The 13,677-nt window shown below is 50.1% G+C and overlaps 1 protein-coding gene across 1 annotated transcript in view; it reads right to left on the bottom strand.

The window, feature by feature from the left end:
* Positions 1 to 13,677, bottom strand: part of PLXNC1 (plexin C1) — a 142,457-nt gene that overhangs the window by 16,848 nt on the left and 111,932 nt on the right. Inside the window, exons 22-23 of the mRNA XM_040637323.1 lie at positions 8,012 to 8,189; positions 5,695 to 5,798 (exon numbers count right to left, since the gene is read on the bottom strand). Of these exons, the coding sequence (XP_040493257.1) occupies positions 5,695 to 5,798; positions 8,012 to 8,189 (282 nt within the window). The remainder of the gene's footprint in view (positions 1 to 5,694; positions 5,799 to 8,011; positions 8,190 to 13,677) is intronic.

Genomic DNA, 13,677 nt, shown 5'->3' with positions numbered 1-13,677 from the left:
GTTTCCCCAGCCCAGAGCAGAACTGGTAACACAGGGCGATTTCAAATTAAATTCCTTCCAGTCTCGCAGTGCTCCAGGGTTCAATGAGACAAGAAGGCTGTACCCCTTCAATGATGACTGGCCCATGTTGGAACAGGGTGGAGACAACTGTAGACGCCTCCATTAGCAGCATCAGGAATTGTCGCCACACAGGGCGAAAAGGACTCCTGTCAACAATTTAAAATCACCCCTGAAATAAACAGAAGGTACGCATCCTCTAAACCATGTGCAAGTGAGGGTGGGATCTCTTTGTGGTAAAATACTATCTTTGTGGCATAAGTTGAAGAGAATTCCATAAAAATAGATTTTCTAGATATATAAGGTTGAACTTATATTTGACCTTATAAATCTGCCATTTTTGTAGGTAAAAATGGTCAAATTATTGGTAATTTCTTGTTTAGCCTAAAAGAAAAGCTGGAATTTTAGCCTAAGAATTCTATGGAAAATGATGAAATATTGCGATATTTTTTTCTTACAGAAAAAAAATGAAAACACAATAATCAGTACAAATCACCATGTGGAAACCCTTACTGGCATCTCTCATTCCTAAAACGGTATTATATGAAAACAGAACTTTATTCAACTAGCGTTGTCCCCGCAATCACTCATCAATTCTGCTCTCCCCATCTACCCCCTCAGCTCTTCCGACACCCCAAGGCTGGAGGCAAATGAAAAAGGAATCCTATTTCTCAAGGCCAGAGGGATAACCTTGCTCAGTCCATTAGCAAAGGAGGCTCAGGGCTCATCAGAGCGTTTGGAAGGGACCCATCAGAACATTCTCAACATACAAATCACACGCATGGTTTTTGACACCCAGGACAGAACTCTAAAGGATTCTTGAAACTAGTTAAAGTGTCAGTAGGGCTCCTGCTTTTTCTTTGGGTACCTGGAATTAAGCCTGGGCCAGTAGCAAACTCCCTCTGAGGACTATTAGAAAGAACACTAACCTCGTCCCCTGGGAGCGAGTTTGGCCTCCACGACGGTGCCTGAAATTGGGAACCTAACCTTCCCCTGCTTTTGTCGGGCTGGAGTTGTGCGTTCTTGCATGCCTGAAAGAGGCCTCCTATCTGATGAAGGCAACTGCTGTCATCTTCAGGGAATACTGGCCTCAAATGATGTTAAAGTAGAATTAGAAAGAAGGAAGCATTTTGATAAACTCACAGACATGAGATTCATCAGAAGATTTTAAGAGATGTTACCTTTTTGAATTTGACATCAGAGAAGGTAACTACCAGGCTTCTCATGATGTGGTCCAGTCCCCTAGCCAAGGCTGCCTGTGAGGTTGGGGCCATGGGCTACAAGCCTGGTTCCAAGCAGGGAGAGGAGCCGTTGTCTCCAGTACGATTTCCTTTTCGTCTGCTTTTAGCCTTGGCGCATCAGTGAGAAGAGCTATGGGAACTTGGTCAAGTTTCTCAGCCTCCCCGGGCCTTCGGATGGGAATAATGACAGTATGTACCTTGCCGGGCTGTAGCGAGGACTAAAGCAGCTGCTATTTGTAGGAGCCCCTGGAACAGTGCCCGGTGGACAAGAAGCACTCCCTGCATGTTCAATCAATCGATCAATCTCTGAAGTCACCCACGCTGTGAGAGACCTTTAGAGATAGTCAAATCCCTTTACTTTAGTGTCACGGATGACACACCTGATTGGAAGGACCCCTGGCTTTACCTAGCACTCTGGAACATTCCTATGAGCTTTAAATGTCATCTGAATGACAACTTTGGCGTTAGCGGGGACCACTGTGGCATTAGCACAGACCTGTTACGAGAATATGCTTCAACACCACAGTGGTTAGACGTCTTTTCTGCCCCTCAAACTCTCGCAGCTCAGAATGAGAGGTGCGATCTGTGGAGAACATTTCCTGTCGGACACAACACCTGTTCTGCACACTCGATGCCACCATCTAGCAGGGGGTGGGGGCGATAACACCAGCAGGCGAAAGGTCACACGGGGGTGCAGCGGAGGGAAGAAAGCCTGGACCCAGAGACACCCCCCCACACACACACACGACCGATCTCATCAGCTCCAGAACACACTGTAGCTTCCTTCATAGTAAATGACACACAGCGACGGCCAGTTAAGGAAGTGCTTGGGGGGGATTTAATTATAGGGGAGAAAGATGCCTCTGGCTTAATGTGTTTGTAAAGATGCTGGTTTCACCCCTTGTTTGCATGGGCCAGAATGAGACTGGAGCAGAAATTTGCCCTCCTCTGCACTCATCTGATGGAAAAGGAGGGTGACAAGAGGACCTTCATCATAGGGTTGTTGTGAATGAACTGTGCTTATGTGCACGAACAGTGCTGCGGTGCCTGTAGAAAGCGATCTGCCAATGCCCGGGGTTGGCGAGGGTGGCATCCTATAGATGACAGAGCACTGCCAGCAGCTGGGGGCTACAGGTTGCATCTGGCCCATGAGATGCTGTATTTTTGCTGTGCCTTCAGATCCCCTCTAGAAACCTGTTCTTCAAATATTTGGACAGTAAATCATTCAGAGGAGACCAGCTACACTCTATTTGCCCTAAGGACAGAACAGGCAAGAAGAAACAGGCTCCCACTCCAGCAACAGGACTTTGTTTAGACAGTAGGAGGAACTGGCCGTCACTAAAGATTAACTTTAAAACCTAACTAATTTGGGCTAATTGGAGGGAGATGAGTCTGAATCACTTAAAATTCTGAGTTAGGCCCTATTTTTAAATGAAATATAGTTTTTTGCTTTCAAGCACTTACAGTGACTCAAACTAGGGTGCTTCAGTAAATGAATAAGAGTGGTAATTAGCATCTTGTCTCTTTGGAGGGAAATGCAAGCTCCAGGAGAAAATTTTTTAACGAAAGGACAAAAGTAAGCTTCAGCCTACCCCTGTCAAATTACTCCAGATTTTAAATCTGCGGGGGACCTACTAAACTGAGCATAGATTTAGGTGGCTGACGGGGGTGGTGGATACCTATTTCTGAGCAGTCTTTGAAAACCAGGGCATCTGAGATGGTCCAGGCATAGAGAGCACAGGGCGCTGACCTCCCCAGTTTCCTTCAAGCTCTCTGAGTTTATTTGCCTTACGGCTTAGCTTTTTAAACATAAGGAGAATCCTTTAAGCCCTTGTGTCCTAGTCTTGTCATTTATTACCACCATGTGGCAATGCTAGGGTATGAAGCCAATAAATCATTTGGACGGGAAGTGACTACAGGCCGGATTAATTTCATTATCATCCTTAAGCAGATAGGTGTCTAGCACGGCCAATGTCTCCAGTAAAGACTGATGTTCTATCTCTCCTGACAGCCTTCCCCTGGCCTGGCAGACAGCTCTGGTGGTTCTTCCTTTTCCCTGCTGGAGTGGCCTGTCCTGCCTTTCCCTGTGCAGGGCAGTGCGTGGACACACCCCCTTCCTTTGTGGCCCCCTGCATGCCCCGTGGTTGCTAGGGGCCTCCACGAAGCCTGACCAGGGTGGCCCCGCCCTCCCCACACAGCTGAGCAAGGCAAGCACGTTAGTCAAGAGCACCGAAGGAGGCGTCTGGGGCGGTGTTCCTTCCAGACTTGACCACACAAACTCGCTACCCAGACGCAGGAAGGGAAGGCAATGGCTGCCAGGTTGCAGCCCTGAACTTCAAACTAAGCCATGCTAAGCCCCTCTCTGAGGACCTACACTCACAGGGCAGCATCCCTGACCCTCACCCCCTCCTCTCCATTAAATTGCCTCTGGAGCAGTGCGTCTCGGAGGGCGGCCCCCGAACAGGAAAGTCCTGCAGGGAGTTTTACAAACTGCACAGGCTAAGACCAACAGCTCTTGGCAAGAGGACTCCGAGGCTGGAAAGTCCGAGCTGCAGGAGGGCGAGTACAGAAGCAAGTCGCTACTCCGCAGCTCTCTCTGCCCCGCGCTCTCCAGCAAAGGCTCCAGGGACAGCGCCCAGCCAGGTGTCACCCAAAGCAGCTAGACCCAAACTGGCTCTGAGAACCGCTGAGGCAAAGAGCCCAAGGAAGAGGCGTCCTCTGTCCTCTGTTCCTCAGAACAGTCTCTGCTTTGAGGGGAGAGCCTGCAGGGCCCAAAGGCCTTCTTGAGCAAACGCATTTTCCGGGGCTTCACAGACACGAAAGGCAGGAGGCGCCGGCTTTCCGAGTGGCCTGCGAAGGCCCGGAGGTCTCCTGTGTCTCTGGAGAGCACCTGCTCCGAGCGCCGTCTCGCCCGCCCCGTCGCGCCGAAGCCCTCCCATCCGTGGCTTACAGCGCCCAAGTGCTGCCCATCTCGGAGTCCCTCTGCCTCCCGTCTCCAGAGCCACTCCGTCGCTTCTGGCCAACATCACTCCTCATCTGAAATTCTTCTAGTGCCAGCTTCCAAGGGACTCCCTAGTACCAGGTTTGGACCTCTTACACCCATGCTCCGCACACAGCCACAGGCATTTCTGAGACACAGATCCCGCAGACCCCCCAGGGGCTTCTTGGGACTAGTTTGGGACAAAGGTCCAACTCTGGGAGACGCTGACAGGGCTGCGCAATCTGTGCCTCCCCTTCTCGCCTCCCTCCCTGACAGGCCGTGGTGGACACTGGTTAAGCCACAGACCCTGGGGCCCAACTGCCTGGGTCCAAATCTTGGCTCTGCTGCTGGCTAGCTGCTAGTCAACCTCCCCGAGCCTCAGTGTACCCATCTATAAAGAGGGTCAGTAACAGCACCTACCTCATAGGTCTGCTACAGAAAGGATGGAGTAAGCCCAAAGAAGGGGCCGTGCTGAGGACAGCATCTGGCCGAGCGAGGCCTCCATCACACTGGCTATTACTGGCTCTCACTGCCACCCCCACGCCTCTCACGTTTTAGCCAGTTGACAAGTCTTTCTGTGGAAGGACATGTGGGGTATGCCGCACCCCATCCCAGCCCGGGTAAGTTCTCCTCACTCTTGAGGTCTCTGCTGAGTCATAGCTTCCTCCAGGAAGCCTTCTCAGATGCTCTGAGCCACAGCACGGTTACACCGTAGGTGTCGCCTCCTTCCTTGCCTCCCCTCCCCCGTCACCCCCCTTCCTGAGGCAGCAGTCCCCTTGAAGTTAGGAACTTGGTCTCCGTTCCTCTTGCATGCAAGCCCAGCACTCGGCACAGAGCAGATCTTCAACAAAGATTTGGAGAATGCTGCTGAGTGACTCCCACGATCCCAGTGTGTTCAGGAACCTTCCCTGACTCCTCTCCCTTGTTCTGTGCCGGCTTCTTGGGCACGCAGATCTCTGAGAGGTCACATGCACCCCGTACCCACCTTGGCACTCAGCCAGCATGTGGGTCAGGGACCAAAGGAGGTCTGACCGAATACTGTAAACAAACAGGAAATGTAGAGCTTCAGGGAAAAAAAAAAAAAAGGACCCTACACAAAGGTTATGTGGTTCTGCGAGCACCGTGGAGAGCCGTGAGGTGACGTTTCCCACCCAAACTGCAGGGTGGAGAGTGATCTCTCACGTGAAATCGAAGGCCTCGCAGAAGAGGACCCAGGCGAACAGCGGCCACAACAGACAGCGACTCCTGGGCTCTTCCAAACGAGCAACCAAGGAGGAAATCTGCAATCTATGCCAGAAAACAGTGGGAGTTCTGTAATTTTTTTAAAAGAATTTTTATGGTATTACCTGGAGATGATCTCATCAAGTCAGGGTGGGGCTCAGGGAAGGAGATGTCAGGGCTCAGCCCTGCTCTTACCTCGTAGTGGCCAATGGTGTTTAGCTTGGTTATTCCATCTTCGAGAATCACGGACGAACTGTCGATGTCCAGCAGTTCCTTCTGCCGTGTACCCACCTGCAGCTCTGGGAAGGAAAACAAAGACAGTGCATTTTGTTCTCCTCTGACATTACAGTGAGAAAGTTTAAATGCTACTCTGTAATAATAGTAGCAATTATTATTTATGGATACAGCTTAAATAAAGTGGTTAATATTTGTTTGAAGGTCTGGAGATAGATCAGCCAGACAGGTAACCTGAGTTTTGTTTTATTTTTGTTTTGTGTTTAGGGCTTTGACTTTTAAGACTATGTGTCCCTGAAGCTTATACTCTGAGCCTAAGCCTGGAAGAAAAGACAATGAGAACAAAATAATGTATCCTTAGAGGGAGGAAACTCTCCAGAAAATTCCAAAACCAAATTTGTATGTTCCCAGGCAGGTGTGCTGTGAACCATCACCTGTAGGTCCCTGTGTGGGGTATGCTGGTGGGCTAATATTCCAAACCACACGCTTCGAACTCTTTTATGGAGGTTGCCAACTTGTGCCCCAGGGCCAGAATGTGGCCCCCTGATGTGTATTTTTTTTGTGAACCTTCACAATGTTTTACTTACTAATGTCAATTCAGCACCAACAAAGATCAGGAGATGGCTCATAAAAATGCAGACTGAGTTCTCTTTTAAAAAACAGGATCATCTGATAACACTGACCCCACAGCTCAACCACTGGCTGAAGGTAAGTGGCACTGCCCCCTTAGATGAGGTGTCCTCCCCCCATGAAGCTGGGTCCCACATCTCCTGGTGACCTAGGTGGACCAACACCCCTTATTTATGACAGTTTCTGCCCCTCTGGGCCTCTGAGTCTGTGAGCCTCTGCTAGAGGCGGTCTCACCACAGCAGCTCTGGGATGGAATTTCGGTACAACTTAAGGCTGGCTTCGAAGTCTTGCCTTAGTCTTCCGAGGCCAGCCTTGGAGGCCGTTTGCAAGATCATCCATCGCACGAGCAGAAGCCTGACGGGGCTGGGATGCTGGGTTCCCATTTCCCATCAGACTACAAAGAGAGGCTTCTAGTTGACTCTCTCTGCTCCCTGCCTTCCCCTATCAGGAGGGACTGATCGGCTCAAGCCCAGGACTGGCGAGAGGATGCTTCTACTGACTCCGCAGGGCAGGACTGAGGCCACCAGGCTGTTCTCCCTGTGGCTGTCGGCTCCCTGTGCCCGGCTCTTGGCAGCCGGAGCCACACACTGGCAAGAGGTAGGCTCGTGGCAAGGAAGTTGATGGTTCTGGGTCAGGTGACGACGGTCTCCTGTCTGGGCTGCCTTTTTGACCCCGCCTCTACCCAAGTGAGCTACAGTGGCCTTCAAGCGCCCGACAGTCCACCCAACAGAAGGAAACAGAAGGGAGGCAGAGTGGAGGGGCCCTGGCTGCCCTTTCTTTGAGGCCAAGTCCTATGGCTGCTGCACGTCTCCTGGGTTCTCGCACCTGCCAGGCCCCGTCCCCAGGCTTCTCTAAATGGCCGTTTGGCGGGAGCTCTGGCTTCGGAGGGCCAGGTGGGATGACTAATTGCCTGTTCGTCGAGGCTGCAACCGTACATGGAGGGGAGATGAGCCTTGTTATGCTGTCTGTCACTGCCGTGATTTTACTCTTTTTTCCTGTCCCATTATCTGCTATAAAATCCCACGACAGTCTCTGGGGAGGGCTGCGGGGAGCTCAACTTTAAAATGTTGATGCACATTTGAGCGAAGTGGGGCCCTGTTAGCTCGCTCGGGCATGTGCTCTCCGCAGCACACCGAGAGCCCGAGAATGAATTCACAGCAGATGTTGCTTCGTGGTGGGGGGAGGATGGAGACCATACTTAATGCAGGATGCGATTAGCAGCGAGGAAGATGACCTTTCTAGCGCGCTGGAGCTAACACCCAGAGTCTGAGCCACCCGCTAATGACACACTCGGTATCACAACAAACAAATCAAATGCCAATGTGAAACGTAACACACCGAGAGGGCGCGGGGTCTACGCCTTTTTGTACTTCTTGATGCAAGGTGAATCCAGTCAGTCTCGGGGTGAGCGATCTCATGAATCTGATTTACAAACGTAATATTTTTTAAAAACCAGCGTCTTTGAAAGATAATGCTTCCTAGGAAAAATCATGCTGCTCGTGGGAGAGCCGTGTAGGCTCTGGGCCCCAGACGTGCCCTCTGGGAGCAGCCCAGGCCGCGGAAGCGTCAACAAGCAGGGAGAAAGGGAGAGAAGGTGGGAGAGACGTTCACCAGGGACTGGGACAAAATAACTCCCTCATTGCCTTACCCAGACCAATTTCATTCAGCTGAAGTCCATAAGGAGAGCCATTTTTGCTTAGGAATGCCTGGAAAATCTTTTCTTTGGCTTGGCCTATGGTGTCACAATCAAGAACATTGACTGAAATGTTCCGACAGACATCTGCACTCTCATTTTCCGGGATCTTTTCAAAGACGACGTTTAATGCCTGCAAGAATACGAACAGGTTTCCAATTCTATTAGATAATTGCAACCTGAAAGGCATTCATAAAAGACACAAACCTCGGTGAGTCCTACTAATACCTCTGACAGCACATTAGCAAACACTGTGTCGCATTATACTACTTTAATCTTTTCTCCATAATCCATTCTTTTCAGGGATAATGGAAAGGAAAACAGAAAAGTGAAAACTCTCATTACAGAGCAAGCACTGAATAAATATATCTGAGAGTAAAATACATACACATAAATATTCTAGAAGTGACTTCTAATTTCATCTTCCAAAAAAAAAAAAAATTGGAAAAGGTTCCGCAGTGGATGAGGGCAGGCTGGTGACTATCTTTTTTATGAACAGGACCACAGAGTCCCCGAAGTAAAGTTCCAGGTGACAGGAAAGGTCAGGAGGTCCCCGTACTGATCCTGCTGAAGGAGGTCACTTGTTAATGTGCAGCATTAATGACGATAACATTTATCTCCTTCTCCACTTCGACATCCTCAGTCAGACAGCTTCCTGAGCCCTCATTAAACGCCCCTCCTTAAGTCCCCACCTGTACTATTATTCTTGCATGAATTACTTTACATTTCGGCGCCATTATTTAACGTTTCCTCAGTTAACATTCTCCCAGTGCAGCAAAACCTCAGAATCGGACGGAAGGGGGAAGGAGGGCCTTGGCGAATGTGTGCAAAAACAGAACTAGGGAGTATTTCAAAACAAACTGAAAAGCAATTTCAGGTTTACTTTGAGAACACACACACACCTAACACAACAAAGTTTACCTACTACGGCTCCTCGGGGGAACCAAGTCAGGGAAAGGCTGAGAGTGTTCTGTAATTAGCATAGCACACAGTTTGGATTCTAAGGCACCTCGGTAATCGCAGAATCAAGGGTCGGCTGTGAAATGCACAGTCATTTAACGTTTTTGAACCCGGCTGCCAGGAGGGAATGTAAAATGATTACTGGAAATGTTTAGAAAAAAAAGAAAACACAATTAAGGGGAGATTGGGGATCCTTAGGGTTCACTCAACTTTCAAACGGGTATAATAACAGTACGTCCCGTCTAGCCTTACGGAGATGGAACGAGATGATGCACGTCGCAGGTGGGGCACGGGGCCGGGCGGCCGGGAAGGCTCGATGAGGACAGCGATCACAGCGTCTCATGTAACTCAGAATCAGTGTGACGGCTCGTGCTGTGTGCCTTCACTGGGAGACTCGGGGCACCCGCCGAGGCTGAGCAGCCAGGGCGCGGACTCCACGCTCTGTATCCAGCAGGCTGAGGGTGCGCTGCCCACAAGCAGAGCACCTGCCCTGGGGGCCGACCCCTCCGTCTTCACGCTGCACAGTGGGAGTCACAATGGCAACTGGCCCTGGGCTCCGGGCTCCGGGGCCGAGGAACTGAATTTACCCCGGGAGCCCTCAGGAGATACAATGACAGAAGGACCTGGGTGGTGGGAGAGGGGATCGCCGACTCTGGAAGGGTGTCAGAGGCCTGTCTTCTCGTTACGGCCTTTACACCTTGCTCCCACACTCCCGCTGACAATCATATGCAGGAGACTTCGGTCTAGTCCCAACTAAACGATAAACACTCTAAAGCCATGGAGTCTGAACTCTGGGGTTAAGTGGGGGATCTCAGCCCCGGCAGTTCCCTTCTTCCCGAGACGGTCCCTCCCTCGCCTGCAGTCTGGGCACACTGGGGGTCGGGGCCAGTCGCAGCCAGGAAGGGAGGCCAGCTGTCCCTCTGCGCACAAACCTGGACACACGGGACGGGACAGAAGGCAGGGAGTGCTGGCAGGAGGGCAATGCTCAGCGGAGCTTCTAGAAGGAACCAGAGTGGCCACCTTGTGCCGGAGTCCTCTCCCTCGCCTTCCTGGTTCAGCACCTTTATTGACACCCTGCCAACTTCACTTCCAGGCACACCTCTTTTAATCCTCCCTGGTTAGGGGGCTGTGTTCTTATTATCCCCATTTTTTTTTAAAGTAGACTCCAAGCCCAGCACGGGACTTGAACTCATTATCCTGAGATCAAGACCTGAACTGAGATCAGGAGTCCAATGCTTAACTGACTGAGCCACCGGGCACCACCACAACCGCTCCCCCACCCCCGGCTTTTAAGTAGTATTATCCCCATTTTTGAGTGAGGAAATGGAGGTACAGAGGGGCCAAATAACGTGCACTGGGGACACAGCTGGTAAGTGGCAGAGCCAGGAGTGGGCACGGCAAACCACTTAGCGATGGAGTGTCCCCCCCAGGCCCTCACCCCCCCGCCCGGGCTTCTCACTCCTGCTCCCACCCACAGCCCAGGAACCCTGGGCCTCCAGGAGCCCTGTTTTAGGTCAGGCTGGAAGTGAAGTCCTGAGCGAGACTCCCGGCACAACAGGGGTTCTGGAGGCGTAAACGCGGGTCCTGCCCTCACCGTCTGAGTCGGGGCGCCACGTCTCCCACATCTCTCTGCCTGCTGGTGTCCGCGCAGGGGAAGGAGAGTGGTTACGTTACTTCACGGGGCTTCCAAAGGTAAAGACGACTGGAAGGCACCTTTTAATCAGAGCTCCAGCGAGCCCAGCTTGTTTAGTGGTTTTATAGGTATTTGTGAAATAGCACTCCGTGACTACCTAAAGGGCACTATTGTCTTTAATAAAAACACCTCTTTATAGGCAATAAATGTTCTACTTAAAACATAACCAAAAGGAGAAAAAAAACTTAACTGGATGTAAAAGAATGTAAATCTGCCCCTGCCTCCACAGCTAGATGGGTGGGAAAAAGGTAAAATGGTATTTTATAGAGGCCACAAGGAATTCAGAGAGTCAATTCGGACACAAATTGATTTTTCATGCTGCTAACGCTTAATGCTCCGACAGCAATTTCCTACAGCGGAAGTGGAGTCGGGGCTCCCAGAGTGGGCCCTACCTCTTCACCCCACCCCGGACTCAGAGAGCACACACTGGGCTTTGTTCCCCATTGGGGAAGATCCCCCATGGAAGCACCATCTCTCCCCTTACAAAGCCGTTGAGCCAGAATCTTCCCTGTGCCCTACTCAGTGTTAGGGGTTGGGGTAGAGGAGAGACCTTAAGACATAGTCCTTGTTTTGGGGTAATTCACAGCACATTTGACAAACTAAAGCATCACCTTTGAAACAATATTTAGCCACCAGGTACAACAGCATTCCCCTCAGTAGGTGTTGACAGAAAACCCAAGAAGGAAGGACAGGAGGGCTGAGAGCTCTGAGCACAGGCATGAGACCATCTAGATCATCCCCTTCTGCTACTTAGCTGTGGGAGTGTGGGTAAGCCATCTAATTTCTCTGAGCCTTAACCCTCCCCCCTTCCTCCCCTCCTCCCTTCCTCCCTTCCTCCCTTCATAGTAAGCTCTACACCCAACGTGGGGCTCGAACTCACGACCATGAGATTGAGTCACATGCTCTACTGACTGAGCCAGCCAGGCTCCCTTAGGCTCTCACTGTTTCTACTTAATAGGAGTGACAAGGTCACTAAATATGACATAATAATAGCAAATTAAGGAGGGCTTCCTGTGTGCCAAGCACCGTTGTAAAGTGTGCCTGTGTATTTGTGTACAAGAACCTCAGAAACCTTGTCTCATAGATTCTATTATACCCATTTTACAGATGACAAACTGAGGCACACAGAAGTTAAGGAAATTGCACAAGATCACCCAGCAAGAAAATGGTAGAAGCAGGCACTCTAGTTCCATGTTCTGAAACCTTTGGTGATCCTGTCTTTCAAAATATGAAAATGTTGCATAAACTAAGCATGGTCCAAATCTATAGGATAGCAGTTAGTCTTCAATACCCACAAAAGATTAAAGGGCTCGAAAATCTACACTGGTCTTTTCTCCAGAAATCTGTCCCTGGATAGCTCCGGCTTTCCCTATTTCTTTGGCATAAATGTATCAACAAAGCTGGGACAACAGTATGGTTAGTGGTATATGGTCATGTAACCCAGTTCTGGCCAATGAGATAGAAAGGGAAAGGGTTTCTACTCTAACAGAAGGGAAGTATAGTGCTTGGAGCTGTGGCAGCAATTCTGTGACTAGGTGGAGGCTGAACAGGAGCACAAAGATGGTGACCCAGATGAGCAGATGGACCAGCCTTGGGTTGCTCACCTCCCAACTTTCTGCTCTGGAATGCAATTCCATGTTCTTACTATTTCAAACACCACTATTCTGGTTTTTCTCTTACTTGCAGCTGAATGCACCCAACTTGACAGAGCTCACTTTGTTGATGGTCAGGTAGCTCAATTCACTCACTGACACCCATCTACTTTGCACCTATTGTGAACGGGGCACTGCAGAATATATGAACTAGAAACCTAGCACGGAGCCTGACTGGGAAGTATTTGAAGACTGATAGAACAGCGGTGGGATGTATACAAAGAATTCTAATACCAGGTAGAAAATAGTAGGTAGAGGTAGAGGTCTTTAGGGGTTCAGAGAGAGATTACCTCCAGCTTAGAGAAGGTTCTTCAAAGGGAGAGAAATCAGGGAAGACTGCATGGAGGAAGGGACATTTGAATTGGGTCTGGAAAGGAGCTGCATGGGCAGCAGTACATGAGGAGGCCTCTGGACCATGACATACTTGGCTTCAATTCTAACTAGACCGGTGAGTAGCAAGCCTCAATCTTTTATTCAGGCTACTAGGTCAGGATGTCTAGATAAAAAAAATCCCACTTCCTTTGGGTAGAATGGAGGGTGGAGGACTTGAAGAACCGTGCCCTTCCAAAATCACCATCTGCCATCTAACGGTTTCCATGACTATTTATGGAAACAAATGCTGAGGAAGAGAACACTTTTTTGGTTTCTAATAATCTTAGTCTGTGCCCACATACAGCACGTTGAACACTTACCATTTACTAGCTGTCTTACACGCTGTACCAATTCATTTAATCCTGCTCTGTTCATTTAATAACTGCTCAATGAAGCGGACACTATTAGCCTCGCTTAACAGATGAAGAAACTGAGACAGAAAGAGGCTCAGAAAAGTGTCCCAGATCACAGAGCTGCCAAGGGTCATCCCTAGGATATGTCCATACTCTTAACTGCAAACCCAGAAGGCCAGTCAAGGTGATAAACATCCATCGGCTGCCCCAGTCTGCCCGAGGTTCTCGATAAATGCTCTCAGAGCAGACAGGTTGGATGCAGACAGCCTCGAAGAGGAGGCCCAGCCTCCCGGGCTTCGCGTGGCATGGAATCCCATGGTACGCACTCAATCTGGAGGAGCCCGTGGGCTGCTGGAAGTACCACCCACAGGCATTTTTATGAAGCTCATGTTCACCCACAGGAAAGAGGACCTTTCCCAGCCTCTACCGCAGCCGGGTGGTGGCCATGTGACTACACTGGCCAGTGAGATGAAGCAGATGTGTTCTGTGGCGGCCTCTGGGAAACTTCCTTTAAAGACAGCTGGTGACCACCTGTCCCCTGTTCTACAGCCCTACTTACGCCCTGCTGGCTGGAATGTGGAAGAAGCCTGT

The sequence above is a fragment of the Ursus maritimus genome, unplaced genomic scaffold (genome assembly GCF_017311325.1).
Source record: "Ursus maritimus isolate PB19 unplaced genomic scaffold, ASM1731132v1 scaffold_21, whole genome shotgun sequence".
Classification (NCBI taxonomy): domain Eukaryota; kingdom Metazoa; phylum Chordata; class Mammalia; order Carnivora; family Ursidae; genus Ursus; species Ursus maritimus.
Note: the sequence above shows the minus strand (reverse complement) of the source record. Positions and strands in the feature narration are given on the sequence as shown.